General features: G+C 34.8%; 1 protein-coding gene across 10 annotated transcripts in view; it reads left to right on the top strand.

Annotated features, from left to right (window-relative positions):
* The window catches only part of ABCC9 (ATP binding cassette subfamily C member 9), a 152,806-nt gene that overhangs the window by 85,401 nt on the left and 51,995 nt on the right, over positions 1–15,410 (top strand). For all 10 annotated transcript variants that reach the window (XM_049102228.1, XM_049102223.1, XM_049102230.1 and 7 more), the window contains 3 exons: positions 11,065–11,202; positions 11,347–11,472; positions 14,871–14,967. In XM_049102228.1, the coding sequence (XP_048958185.1) occupies positions 11,065–11,202; positions 11,347–11,472; positions 14,871–14,967 (361 nt within the window). The remainder of the gene's footprint in view (positions 1–11,064; positions 11,203–11,346; positions 11,473–14,870; positions 14,968–15,410) is intronic.

Consider the following 15,410-nt stretch of genomic DNA (forward strand, 5'->3'; position numbering starts at 1 on the left):
AATATATTTATAAGTTATTTCCAAAAGTATATCCATGCAAAGCATATACTACTTACACATATTCACTGAATATAGGAAGAATATATTATAGTTAGAACTGTATGTATATAAAAATAAATAATATGCTCTTGAAAATGAAGAATTGTTTATTCACTGAATTGATCTTTTGACTTGCTTTCTTTAAAAGAAGTATCTCCCCAAAATGTTCATATACAAACTGAATCTTAAAGAATGAATGATTCCCAAACCATTAAACCTAGATATTTATTAAGTTGTATAAAAGGGAGACAGAACATAAAGACTCCTAACTCTGGGAAACGAACTAGGGGTGGTGGAAGGGGAGGAGGGCGGGGGGTGGGGGTGAAGGGGTGATGGGCACTGAGGGGGGCACTTGACGGGATGAGCACTGGGTGTTATTCTGTATTTTGGTAAATTGAACACCAATAAAAAATAAATTTATTAAAAAAAGGAAAAAAAAAGATTACATTTGATTATAACACCAAAAGGCTCCATAATGAAGCTATGGCATATAAATGATAGTAAACATCCTTTTTTTTTTATCCAAGATTTTTTAAAAATTTATTTGAGACAGAGAGAGAGCATAAGCAGAGGGAGGGGCAGGAGGAGAAGCAGACTCCCCACTGAGCAGGGAGGACAATGCTGGACCCAGCGGGATCATGACCTAAGCCAAAGGCAGACACTTAACCAACTGAGCCACCCAGGCATCCCAATACCAACCATTCATAAAAGCTTTTTATGATAGGCATGATTCTAATTTTATGATAGTCTTTGGGATCAAAGATTTTATGATTTTATGATAGACATGATTTATACACATAGTTCACTTAATTCTCAGAATGATCCTGTTAAGTTTTGCATTATTATTATTATTATTATTATTATTATTATTATTATTATTACTGCTATTTATGGATGAAGATACTGAGGCTTTGGAGGATAATGTATCCAAAGTAACACAGATAGTAATAGGGAAGCAAGCATACAAACCCAGAAGGCCCAATTTCATAGTCTGTATTCTTAGCCACTGCACTCTTCCTTATTAAGAGATTCCTGGAAGTCACTAACCTCTCACTGTGATGCTTAAAAGGGATTAGCAAAATATTAATCTACCATGACTTTATTTATAAGAAAATAATAATATAACACTTCTAAAACACTTTACAGAGACTTTTAGAACACGGTTTTATTTGATCTTTGCAGTAATTTTATGTGCTGACAAGTTGCTTTATTATCCCCATTTTGCAAATGAAATAACCGAGTTTGAAAAACTATTCAGCATCAGAGAGGTAGAGTCATGACTAAAATTTGAGCCCCTTAATTTAGAGACTATGGACTTTCCATTATGCCTTACTATCTGACAAATTTAAAGTCAGGCTTTTCTAGAAAACCAAACTGAATGATCAAAAACCCATTTCCAATTCATGTCCTATTTCTGTGTGAAAAATTTTCAGAATTATTTGGAATAGTTTTGTCTGTATCACAAGGGATTCTTAGGGTTTTTTTGGAATCAGAGGCAGTGAATTATTTCAGAAACAATCAGGTTACCTCTACAATAATTACCTGAATTTTGAAAATCAGTGATCTGCTGGTAGCTTTGGTCATTATATCTTGCTGCTTTATTGGAAATGGAGAGAGAGAAAAACCTTTGTTAGTATAACCCTAATACTGGTGATATTTTTCCACTTCTGTGGAACCATTGCTTTATCCCACATCACTTTCTATTGATACCTGAACTCTCCCTTTTTAAGAATTCTTAAATTCCATTATAACTTCTCTGTTGAAAGAAATTCCATATATTGGCAGTTGGTCTCTCTATTACTCATCCAAAATCTAACAATTAGAAAATTCAAATAGGAGTCTCTTCTTGTTATAAAAAGAAGCTAAATGACAAGTAGAAGCTGATATCCATGATCATTCAAAAAAAGAAATTCACTGGATGGTAGTAGAAAGGTAATTCAGTGTCCTATAAATACTTCCTCTTGGAACATTTCAGAAATAATTAATGTTCATTAAGATGCTCTAGAGGTTCTGAAAGATTTTGAAATATCTCCTTATGTCATCCAAAAGAATTTCAGGACAATCAAGATAATTATGTCATTAAGCCTATTTTGTTTAATTATCATGTTTAAAGTATATATACATGAACATTAAGATATGTATGTGTAAAAAAAAGATATGTATGTGTATATATGTGTGTGTATAATGATAATATTACATTGTCCAAAAATGATGCATGATTTAAATAAATGAGATTACAGTAGACATGTCTCTGTTGTTAAATTTATTCCCATAAAAGCTGTTTGAAGATATTAATTATATTGCTTCTTTATTCATCACTATGAAATCTAGACTGGTTTTATTAAAGCTATTGTAATTTTAAATCATGCTTTAACTATTCTAAATGCCTTGCTATATTTATTTTTCATAAGGCTTCTTCTAAATACTTTAATAAAATCATCTTGCTTATAGGTTCTGTTGATGCAGGCAGAGTGATGGAGACTTTTGTGAAATTATTGAGTTAATTGTATCACTAGCATAATGACCACATAGATGCATTTATTCTAACTTTGAGATATTAATGTGTCTCAATAAAAATTGCTTTTATTTTTCAGTGTCCAGATAATTAGCCAATGCAATTTATCTGTGTATACACACTGTGATTGTGCTTACTCAATTGTTTAGAAATCCTTCCCCCAGTTATAATTTATAAATATGTCAATTATGTAACCTAAGTGTAGTAGAATGAGTAGACTTTGTTTTTGATCCCATAAGACAAAGTAAAAATTTGTTTCATATTGCATGTATGGTGAAACAACAAAGAACTAGGTATGATGAAGGAAACACTTATGAATTCCTTTTTCACTGTTCCACTCTTCCCAATTCTCTACCAGAAACCCCTATTATTTTCTACTTCTTTGCTCCTGAGTTTCTCTCATTCCCATTATGATGTTGTGTTATAATAATTCTAATTGGTGATTATGTATCTGTTCACCATCCTCTCTGCATGTCAATTGCTTTTTTAATTCATTGTTTTCTGGAAACATTCCAGTTTTCTTTAGTAGTTTCTAGTTTTCTTCTTCTCAGGATTCCAAACCATCAAGCATCTACTATGATGCTGTATATAAAAATAAAATATGTGTTGAAATAATGAACAGGAATATCATCACCAATTAATATAATTTTTGTATTTTTAAAATTTTTTTTCAATTAATACAATTTGCTAAATTATTTTCTAAATGTCTTAATCACTTGGTACATAAAAATTTCCTTTCTTCCCAAGACAGTTGTTGCCAGTTCAGTGGTAGGTATGATATTTTTGCAGTTACTACTATTAATACTGATAATATAATAATAGCTGTTATTTATTTAGTGTCTATTATTTATCTGGTACTATACTAAGTACTTTATTTATATTATCTCATTTAATCTAATATTTTTATGCCTCTTTACCTTGAAAAATATATTTTCAAGTCCTTGAGTATATCTACAATAACTGTTTAAAAGGCTATTAATTCTTATATCTGAGTCATCTTGAGTCATAGTTTCTACTGACTGCTTTTTCTCTTGACTATGGCCCAGACTTTCCCATTACTTTATGTATTTGTTAATTTTTTTCTGTATCCCGAATATTGTAGATAATATATTGTAGAGCCTCTAAATACTTATATTTTCCTATGATGATTGTTGATTTGTTCTACCAAAGGTAGTTAACTTGGCTAGAGTTAGATTCCCCCTTAAATTTCTTTTTTTAATTGAAGTATATTTGACAAAGAAAATATATTTGAAATGTACATGATAATTTGATAAATATATACATATGAGAGGATTCCCAGCCTTGAGTTAATTAATACATCCATTACCTCACATATTTACATTTTTGAGGGGAATGAGAACACATGAATTCTGCTCTCTTAGCAAATTCTAGTTTTATAATACACTATTACCTACTGTAGTCACCATGTTATACCTTAGATCCTTAGACCTTATTCATCTCATAACTGAAAGTTTGTATTCTTTTACCAACTTCTCCCTATTGCCCCCAGACCCTGTCAACTATCATTCTATTCTGTGTTTCTAGAGTTTGGCTTTTTAAATTTAGATTCCACATAGAAGTGATAGCATGCAGTATTTATCTTTCTCTGTCTTACTTCACATAGTGTAATGTCCTACAAGTGCATACATAGTTATTGCAAATGTCAGAGTATTCTTTCTCATGGCTGAATAATACTCGGGTGTGTCTGTATGTGAGAGAGAAAGAAAGAACAAGAGAAGCACATTTTCTTTATCTATTCATCCATCTTTGATAGAAACATACGTTGTTCCCATACTTTGGCTATTGTGAATAATGCTGTAGTCAACATGGGAGTATTTCTTTGAGATAATGGATTTCATTTCCTTTGGATATATATGAAGAAGTGGGATGATATTGTAGTTCTAGTTTTAATTTTTTGAGGGACCTACACTGTTCTCCATAGTGACTTATGTAAACATAAGTTTACATTCCCATCAGAAGTATACAAATGTTCCCTTTTGTTTCACATCCTCACTAGCTTGTATTTTTATTAATAGACTTTCTAAGAGGTATGAGGGGATACTTTATTGTGGTTTTGATTTGATCTTACCTAATGACTAGTGATGTTGAACATGTACCTGTTGGTCAATTTTATGGCTTTGGAAATTGTCTGTTTAGGTTCTTTGCTCATTTTTAAACTGGGTCATTTGGGCTTTTTAGCTATTGAATTGTAAAAGTTCTTTGTATGTTTGTAATATTAACTCCTTATGGATATATAGTTTCAAATATTTTACTTCATTCTATAGTTGCGCTGCAGAGCTTTTTAGTTTGATGTAATCCCACTTGTTTATTTTTGCTTTTGTTGCCTTTGCTTTTGATGTCAAATCCAAAAAAATCATTGCCAAGACCAATGTCAGAGTGCTTACTACTTATGTTTTTTCTGTTATGGTTTCAGATTTTGCTTTAAGTCCTTCATCCCTTTTGAGTTGATTTCTGTGTATGGTGTCAAGGTGGTAGGCCAGTTTCATTCAAATTTTTGCTTATGATTTTCCCAACACAACTTATTGAAGAAACTGTCCTTTTGTCATGGTATATTCTTGGCTCCTTTGTCAAAAATGAATTGACTATATATGCACGGATTTATTTCTGGACTTTCTGTTCTGTACCATTAATTTGTGTGTCAGTTTTTATGCCAATATCATACTGTTTTGATTACTATAGCTTTGTAATATAGTTTATAATCAAGAAATGTGATGTCTTCAGCTTTGTTGTTTCTCAGGATTTTTTTTTCTTTTTCTTTCTTTTTTTTTTTTTTTTTGTTATTTGGGGTCTTTTGTAATTCCATACAAATTTTAGGATTTTTTTCTTTTCTTAAAAGATTTTATTTATTTACTCATGGGATACAGAGAGAGAGAGAGAGAGAGGCATAGACACAGGCAGAGGGAGAAGCAGGCCCCATGTAGGGATACTGACACAGGATTCGATCCCAGGTCTCCAGGATCAGGCTCTGGGCCAAAGGCAGCGCTAAACTGCTGAGCCACCCGGGCTGCCCAAGGATTTTTTTTTTCTATTCTGTGAAAAATACTATTGGAATTTTGCTAAGGATTACACTGAATCTATAGATAACTTTAGATAGTTGGACATATTAACAATATTAATTCTTACAGTTTATGAACACAAGAATATCTTTCCATCTGTTCCTCTTTAATTTTTTCACCAATTTCCTCAGTGCAAAGATATTCACCTCCTTGATTAAATTCATTTTAGGTACTTTAATCTTTTTGAGTAATTGTAAATGGTATCGTTTTCTTAATTTCCCTTCTATAGTTCATTCTTAGTGTACAGAAATGCAAATGATTTTCATGTATCAACTTCATATCCTATAATTCACTTATTCTAACAGTTTTTGGTGGATTTGTACATGTAATATTTTTCATCTGCAAACAGAGGTTTTACTTCTTCCTTTTTTGGTTTGAATGACTTTTATTTCTTTTACTTGCCTCTTTGTTCTGGCTAAGACTTCTAGTACTGTGCTGCATAAAAGTGGTGAGAGTGGATATCTTTGTCTCCTTCCTGATCTTACTAGAAAAGTCTTCAACTGCTCACCATTGAAAATGACTTTAGTTGTGGGGTTGTCATATGTGGTTTTCGTTATGTTGTGATGCATATCTTCTATATCCAAATTTTTGAAGTTTTTATCATGAAAGGATGTTGATTTTTGTCAAGTGTGTTTTCTACACCTATTGAGATGATTTATGATTTTAATTCCTCATTTAATTCCTCATTTTGTTAATGTGATATATCACATTGATTGATTTGCATATGATGAACCATCCTTGTATCCCAGGAATAAATCCCACTTAATCATGATGTGTATTCTTTTGTGTGTGTGTGTGTGTGTGTGTGTGTGTGTATTCTTTTTAATGTACTGTTGAATTCGGTTTGTTAATGTTTTGTTGAGGATTTTTACGTCTACATTCATCAAGGATATTGGTCTGTACTTTTCTAACATCTTTGCTTTTGGTATCAGGGTAATGCTGGTATTTTCTGTATTTTATTTTATTTCTGTCTAAATGATCTGTCCATTGTTGAAGGTAGAGTATTGAAGTCCTATTATTATTGTGTTGCTATTTTTCCCTTCGGATCTATCAACTTTTGCTTTACATATTTAAATATAAATATGTAAATATGATGTAAATATGTAAATACGATGCCAGGTACGTATTTAAATTTTTTGTGATCTTTTGATAAATGGATCCCCTCATTATAAAATGAACTTTGTTTCTTGTTACAGTCTTTGGTTTAAAACCTATGTATCTCATATAAGTATAGCTTATCTTCTGGCCTGCAAAGTTTCTGCTGAAAAATCTTATATACTTATGGGGATTTCCTTATAAGTAGCAAGTTGTTTTTCTCTTGTTGTTTTTAAGATTCTTTTTTTGTCTAACTTTTGACAATTCAATTTTAATGTGCCTAGTTTGGCTGTCTTTCAGTTCGTCATTTTTTTTTTTTTGGTACTTTTGGGGTTTTCTGGAACTGGATGTATGTTTCTTTCCCCAGGTAGGGGAAATTTCCAGCCATTATTTCTTTGAATAAGCTTTTTGCCCCTTTCTTTCACTTCTCCTTCTGGGACCCCTATAATGAATATATTGCTCCTCTCAATTGTGTCCTATGAGTCTGTTAAGATATCTTCAGTCTTTTTCATTCTTTTTTCTTTTTGTTCTTCTGACTGGATTAATTTCACTGTCCTGTCTTTCAATTCACTGATCCTTTATTCTTCCTGATCTAGGTATTTCTTTAAGTCCTCTATTGAAATTGTCAGTTCAACTATTCTATTCTTAGCTCTATGATTTCTCTTTGCCACTTTTTAATATTTTATGCTTTAAATTACTATTATTATAGTATTAATAATATTAATATTGATGTTAATATTATATATTATGTTAAAATTCTCACTTTATTCATGCATGTGCCTGTTAACAGCTGCTTTTTTGTTTCTTATATTTCTGTGGGACTTACCAATGTAAGCCCCACTGGCTTTCAAAGCAAAGCAATTTGGAGGGCTTGTCCCTTAGGTAGCAGCCATAAAAGTTGGGGCACTAGATGTATGGTCCCAATCCTTGACTCCTCAGAGAGAAGATGGGAGTTAGGATTCCCTCCAATTGTATGGTGTTGTGCAGAGGGTGAGGTTTGTGGTAAGAGTGCATCTCACCCTTTCCTATCTTTTTTTGTGTGTGTGTGTGTGTGTGTGTGTGTGTGTGTTTTTTATTATTGGTGTTCAATTTACTAACATACAGAATAATACCCAGTGCCTGTCACCCATTCACTCCCACCCCCCGCCCTCCTCCCCTTCTACCACCCCTAGTTCGTTTCCCAGAGTTAGCAGTCTTTACGTTCTGTCTCCCTTTCTGATATTTCCCACACATTTCTTCTCCCTTCCCTTATTTTCCCTTTCACTATTATTTATATTCCCCAAATGAATGAGAACATATAATGTTTGTCCTTCTCCGACTGACTTACTTCACTCAGCATAATACCCTCCAGTTCCATCCACGTTGAAGCAAATGGTGGGTATTTGTCATTTCTAATAGCTGAGTAATATTCCATTGTATACATAAACCACATCTTCTTTATCCATTCATCTTTCGTTGGACACCGAGGCTCCTTCCACAGTTTGGCTATAGTGGCCATTGCTGCTAGAAACATCGGGGTGCAGGTGTCCCGGCGTTTCATTGCATTTGTATCTTTGGGGTAAATCCCCAACAGTGCAATTGCTGGGTCGTAGGGCAAGTATATTTTTAACTGTTTGAGGAACCTACCAGTTCACATTCCCACCAACAGTGTAAGAGGGTTCCCTTTTCTCCGCATCCTCTCCAACATTTGTTGTTTCCTGCCTTGTTAATTTTCCCCATTCTCACTGGTGTGAGGTGGTATCTCATTGTAGTTTTGATTTGTATTTCCCTGATGGCAAGTGATGCAGAGCATTTTCTCATATGCATGTTGGCCATGTCTATGTCTTCCTCTGTGAGATTTCTGTTCATGTCTTTTGCCCATTTCATGATTGGATTGTTTGTTTCTTTGGTGTTGAGTTTAATAAGTTCTTTATAGATCTTGGAAACTAGCCCTTTATCTGATATGTCATTTGCAAATATCTTCTCCCATTCTGTAGGTTGTCTTTGAGTTTTGTTGACTGTATCCTTTGCTGTGCAAAAGCTTCTTATCTTGATGAAGTCCCAATAGTTCATTTTTGCTTTTGTTTCTTTTGCCTTTGTGGATGTATCTTGCAAGAAGTTACTATGGCCGAGTTCAAAAAGGGTGTTGCCTGTGTTCTTCTCTAGGATTTTGATGGAATCTTGTCTCACATTTAGATCTTTCATCCATTTTGAGTTTATCTTTGTGTATGGTGAAAGAGAGTGGTCTAGTTTCATTCTTCTGCATGTGGATGTCCAATTTTTCCAGCACCATTTATTGAAGAGACTGTCTTTCTTCCAATGGATAGTCTTTCCTCCTTTATCGAATATTAGTTGCCCATAAAGTTCAGGGTCCACTTCTGGATTCTCTATTCTGTTCCACTGATCTATGTGTCTGTTTTTGTGCCAGTACCACACTGTCTTGATGACCACAGCTTTGTAGTACAACCTGAAATCTGGCATTGTGATGCCCCCAGATATTGTTTTCTTTTTTAAAATTCCCCTGGCTATTCGGGGTCTTTTCTGATTCCACACAAATCTTAAAATAATTTGTTCTAACTCTCTGAAGAAAGTCCATGGTATTTTGATAGGGATTGCATTAAACGTGTATATTGCCCTGGGTAACATTGACATTTTCACAATATTAATTCTGCCAATCCATGAGCATGGAATATTTTTCCATCTCTTTGTGTCTTCCTCAATTTCTTTCAGAAGTGTTCTATAGTTTTGAGGGTATAGATCCTTTACATCTTTGGTGAGGTTTATTCCTAGGTATCTTATGCTTTTGGGTGCAATTGTAAATGGGATTGACTCCTTAATTTCTCTTTCTTCAGTCTCATTGTTAGTGTATAGAAATGCCACTGACTTCTGGGCATTGATTTTGTATCCTGCCACGCTACCGAATTGCTGTATACGTTTAAAGAAGAAATCATACCTATTCTCCTAAAGCTGTTTGGAAAGATAGAAAGAGATGGAGTACTTCCAAATTCGTTCTATGAAGCCAGCATCACCTTAATTCCAAAGCCAGACAAAGACCCCGCCAAAAAGGAGAATTACAGACCAATATCCCTGATGAACATGGATGCAAAAATTCTCAACAAGATACTGGCCAATAGGATCCAACAGTACATTAAGAAAATTATTCACCATGACCAAGTAGGATTTATCCCTGGGACACAAGGCTGGTTCAACACCCGTAAAACAATCAATGTGATTCATCATATCAGCAAGAGAAAAACCAAGAACCATATGATCCTCTCATTGGATGCAGAGAAAGCATTTGACAAAATACAGCATCCATTCCTGATTAAAACTCTTCAGAGTGTAGGGATAGAGGGAACATTCCTCGACATCTTAAAAGCCATCTACGAAAAGCCCACAGCAAATATCATTCTCAATGGGGAAGCACTGGGAGCCTTTCCCCTAAGATCAGGAAGAAGACAGGGATGTCCACTCTCACCACTGCTATTCAACATAGTACTGGAAGTCCTAGCCTCAGCAATCAGACAACAAAAAGACATTAAAGGCATTCAAATTGGCAAAGAAGAAGTCAAACTCTGTCTCTTCGCCGATGACATGATACTCTACATAGAAAACCCAAAAGTCTCCACCCCAAGATTGCTAGAACTTTCCTATCTTTTAGATGGGGTATTTTCTTAGTTTCTCAATGTGTAGAAGTCACTCAACTAGTTTCTGGATTTGTCTCGGAGAGAATTGCTCTGTGTATAGCTGCATAGGCAGAGCACCCATGGGGGAGGGAAATTTAGGAGCCTCCTATGTTGCCATCTTGGCCTGGAGTCTGTCTGTTTATATTATCTAAGTTTCAACTACTGGAATTATTTTTTATTCTTTCTTTGGTCTGTTGTTAAAGCTTGTCAAGAGGTGTTGTTTTTTGAGCTTGAATGTTCTGTATAATAATCCAAACCACTTGGGATATTGTTATTTACTTTTTAAATAATTTTAAAGTGAAAGAGAAAAATAAAAGCTTCACTTTTAATTTTCTTCCTTTTCTCAACAATTTAAACATATACAGAGTCTGTTTTTTAAATTATTTATTTGTTCATGAGAGACACACAGAGAGAGGCAGAGATATAGGCAAAGGAGAAGCAGGCTCCTTGAGGGGATCCCAATGTGAGACTCGATCCCGGGACCACACCCTGAGCTGAAAGTAGACGCTCAATCACTGAGCCACCCAGGTGTCCCTGCAGAGTGTGGTTTTTAACAAATTGGATGTTAGGGATAATTTACTCTTAGTTACTTATGTTTTTAGTTTCTAGAAAATTTTAATTATATCAAGAATATAGAAATTGTTTCCTCTTCTCTCCATTTTACTGGTTGTAGGATGATCCATTCTCAGCCCTGGACATTCACTTGAGTGATCACTTAATGCAAGAAGGGATTTTGAAATTTCTCCAAGATGACAAAAGAACACTTGTTCTTGTGACTCACAAATTACAGTATCTAACACATGCTGACTGGGTAAGAGTTTAAAAGAAATTTCATTAATTTTAATATTACAGTCATATAAATAAGGACATTAAGAAATGCTCTCTGAGATAAAAGTAATTCATTTGGTCAGTTAAGGCTTTTTGTCATAGTTCTGCTAATATGTGCTTTCCTTAGATCATAGCCATGAAAGATGGAAGTGTACTAAGAGAAGGAACTTTGAAGGACATCCAAACCAAAGATGTTGAGCTTTATGAACACTGGAAAACACTTATGAATCGGCAAGATCAAGAATTAGAAAAGGTAATTGCTCATAGTCTAGAAGAGTTCAGAGTCTATTTTAAAAGAGTTATGAATATACCATATAATTATTAAAAATTTGTTTAAAGGAGTACTACCATTTATTATTTGATGATATAATGGTCCTCATTTGAAACCCAAAGTAATTGTATATTTATATATCATTAACAAATAGGCTACTTTGAAACTATAAAATTCTAATGATATCTTTTGGATGAAGTGCTCTCAGGTTTTTAGAAGATTTTGATTTGGGTTTGAACCATATTATAATTATATGTGTATTTAAAACTTAAACTGCTGAAGTATGGTATATCATTATTTTATCTTATTTTTCTTCTGTGTATCTTTTCTTCATCTGTAATGTGAGGATATTATCACTCACCACCTGCAAATGGAGAGTCATGGGCAAAATAAAATCTAAGATGATTTTGAAAGAAGGAAGAGCTGTGAGCTATGAGTAAAGTTGTTATGCATGCCTGGAATAGGGCTGGGGAGTGAAGGAAGGTGATCAGGAGATAATAACTAATTTTTACATTGATATAGTTTTTAAAGTCCACAAAGGCTTTTTTACTCATTTAATTTAAGCTCATTTAATTTTCACAAATCCCTAGGAAAAAAAGCAAGGAAAATACAGAAAATAAGTAAAGAAAATAGGGTCTCACTTTTGCAGATGAGAAAATTGAAGCCCAGAGAGGTTAAGTTACTTCTAAGTTGTATAGTACATATACTAAGTGGTACTCATTGGACTTAAACCAAGGTCTGTATTCAGTGTAATTCCTATAATGTTATGTGTGATGTAAATATAACATTGAATGAGGTGATAACAGAATTGGAAACCAGACTGAGTGCAATGAAAGAACAACTTGTGGTTGTGTTGGTTTTTTTTACAGGGACCTAGATGCCAGGGACAAAAGAATATGACGTAAGCTTAAGGAGTAGGGCCACTTATGGTTTACTTTGGAAAGAAGATCTGGAAAAAAAAAAGAGAGAGAAAGAGTTGTTGGCTTGATTTTATAGTAATACTGACTGTTAAGCCAGGAAGAAAGTCCATTAAGTTGTATTTAGAAATGAAGTGATCACTTGAGATAGCATAGCTCTATAATTAAAGACACATTACAGGATTATAAATCAGCTGGCAGAGATATGGAGCAAGTTAGGGTGTGGACAGAGTGAATGCAGTTGTGAGGTTGAACAGTGGCCAGTAGAAACCAGAATGAACCATGCACCTGTCCAGAATCCTCACCTGGGGAAGGAAGGAGATTTACTGCCACCTTGGGAAGGGCAGGTACCAGAAATTCATCTGAAGGCAGGGAGAATCACACTAGGGGAGAATCAGTTTCTTGTTTACTTTGTTAGGTGGCAGGATCCCATGTTTGCCAAGAGCACTGGTTCTCAACCAGGGTCCAGTTTGCTTTCTAGGGGACATTTGGCAACATTTAGAGACATTTTTGGTTGTCACAGCTGGGGGGAGGGCAGAGGGCAGGTGCCACTAGTGTCTCCTGGGTAGAAGACAGGGATGTTACTAAACATCCTACAGTGCATCGCTGACAACAACAAAGTTATCTGGCCAAAATGTCAATAGTGCCAAGTTGAGAAAGGCTGACCTACAACCAAAGCAGATCAAGCAAGCACAGAAGGACAGCAAAACAAAATATCCTATCACTGGGCTTTAGACACAACTGTCAGTTTAAGGGTTAAGGGGCCAACAAAAGAATATGTTACAAGGATAGCAGTGAAAACTACAATAAGGAAGAGATAACACTTTGAGCTAATTTAAATATTATAAAAAATTCTATCTTGGATGGCACCATTATCTTCATATTGTTATAAGCAAAATAATCTAGTATTATCTGGTGCCTCCTCCCCCAGCCTCCAGCCCTCACCTTGATCCAATCGGTAACAGGCATCCAAGAAATATTTACAAGAGAAACGAAATTAAAATCACATTTACTTAAGCCAAATGTCAATGTAATTTAAAATATTTAACCTGTAATGAACCTAATATGAGCATTTACTTATAAGGAAAATAAATACAGATTTTTTTAAGCATCTAAGATGTTCAATCTTTTGCTCACATAGCAGGGAGAGTTGAACAAGAACCAAATACGCTGTTTTCCAATGTGCGGGGTCATTTCATTTTATTACACTAGACACAAAGAATCGAATAATTTTTAATTTTGTGTTTAATCCCATGTAGCAGCACTAGTTTTCATATCATTAGGCAAATTAAAAGCTGATATGAAATTGTCTCTGAAAAAATGCTATTCAGGAGACATTTTAGCTTTTATTCTTTTTTAACCAAGAATCTGGAAGCAATAGAGCTTCTAGCAAGTAACCTAAATCACACATGTTGTATAAGGCCAAAACAAAAACAACAACAACCATGATCACTACCTAGAGACTGATCACTAAGGGTTTGTTTGTTTATTGATGTAATGGCCAAACTGTGATTGTGTGTGTGTGTGTGTGAGAGAGAGAGAGAGAGAGAGAATACAGAAAGCCCTCAATTTACCATAGATTCCAAAAGTTTGTGTGTCAGTCGTTTGGAACTCAGAATGCATTTCCTCATAGACACAAAGCTATGGTTAGTTTCCCAAACTGTCCGCAGCAGCTGATTTAACCCACAGTGTATCAAAACTGGTATTACCACTCCAGTTCTGAAGCCCAGGGGACAAGAGTGTTGGAAGCAGAGGAGTGGAGAAAATGAAATGCTTCTCCCTGTCTTGAGCACACAACAAATCTGAAGCAACCCTGAAAAATTCACCAAGTTTGTTTGGGGAATGTTTTCCTTCTCCTTCTGCATATCCCTCCCCGCCCAGGGCTTTCTCCTAAACTGCTCGCACCTAACAACCCTTTTCATTTGCTTACTTCAATGCCTATTGAAGTCCATTTCTTTTATGCAGCCTGCCTTAGTGAGAACCTAAAGAAACTCACTCTGATTTAATAATTTATAATAAGAGGGGGTGAGTGACAGTGTTTTAACCAGTCTAGAATTGCAAGCATTTTTAAAGGAAGATACTTATTAACATGAATAAATCTTTAGAGAATTGCAGGGAGTAACCGAAAATGAGGTAAAGATAAAACAAATAGCAGTGATGGAATTATGCCTTAAGGCTGGAGGAGGTGTCCCTGTTCCTGGGGTCAGTTCTATTGTATAGTTGGTACTTTTCCTGGCTTCTTATTGGCATCATCTCTGAGCTCTGAAACCCTACAAACCTCAGACATTGCCTCACAACTACTCCTATGACAGGAGTTGTGGATCTCTAGAGAGAGCAAACAGCCCAAGATTGGCAAAGATAACTAACAAATTGTGGGTCAGTCACAATTTGATTGGTAAGTCAAAAACCTTCCTGCAGCTGTGAGCTCCTTGAATGAATGAATGAATATGGTGTTTACTGTAGGATATGGAAGCTGACCAAACAACTCTAGAGAGGAAAACCCTCCGAAGAGCCATGTATTCAAGAGAGGCCAAAGCCCAAATGGAGGATGAAGATGAAGGTAGATCTTTTTCTTACATCTGAAACATTCAAGTGTGACTGTTTTACCTTGGCAACTGATGCATGAGTGTGCCCGTGAAGAATAAGAAGCCACTTTGCAGGGGGAAAAGAGCTAAGCAAAATACATAATACTAAAAATAGTGCAAATGAAAAGAATAGGAGCAAAGGAAAGGTGTGTGCAATTCATCAAAAGACATCGTGAGTGGTTTCTGAGTGTGTCTTAGTGCTGTGTGAGATAGGGCTGAAAAGAAAAGGCCCTGTTTGTAAATATTCATATAAATTGGAAAGGTCTAGTAGAATGACCAAAGCAAGTTATTAATAAAATGTCACTCCTTCAGAAATAAACAATAAATGGGAAATATGAAGGAAATATTGGTTTGAAATATTTATACTTGAATCATTCAGTAAATCCTCATGGAGTTTTCATGCCAATATAGCAATGAA

The sequence above is a fragment of the Canis lupus genome, chromosome 27 (genome assembly GCF_003254725.2).
Source record: "Canis lupus dingo isolate Sandy chromosome 27, ASM325472v2, whole genome shotgun sequence".
Taxonomy (NCBI): Eukaryota; Metazoa; Chordata; class Mammalia; order Carnivora; family Canidae; genus Canis; species Canis lupus.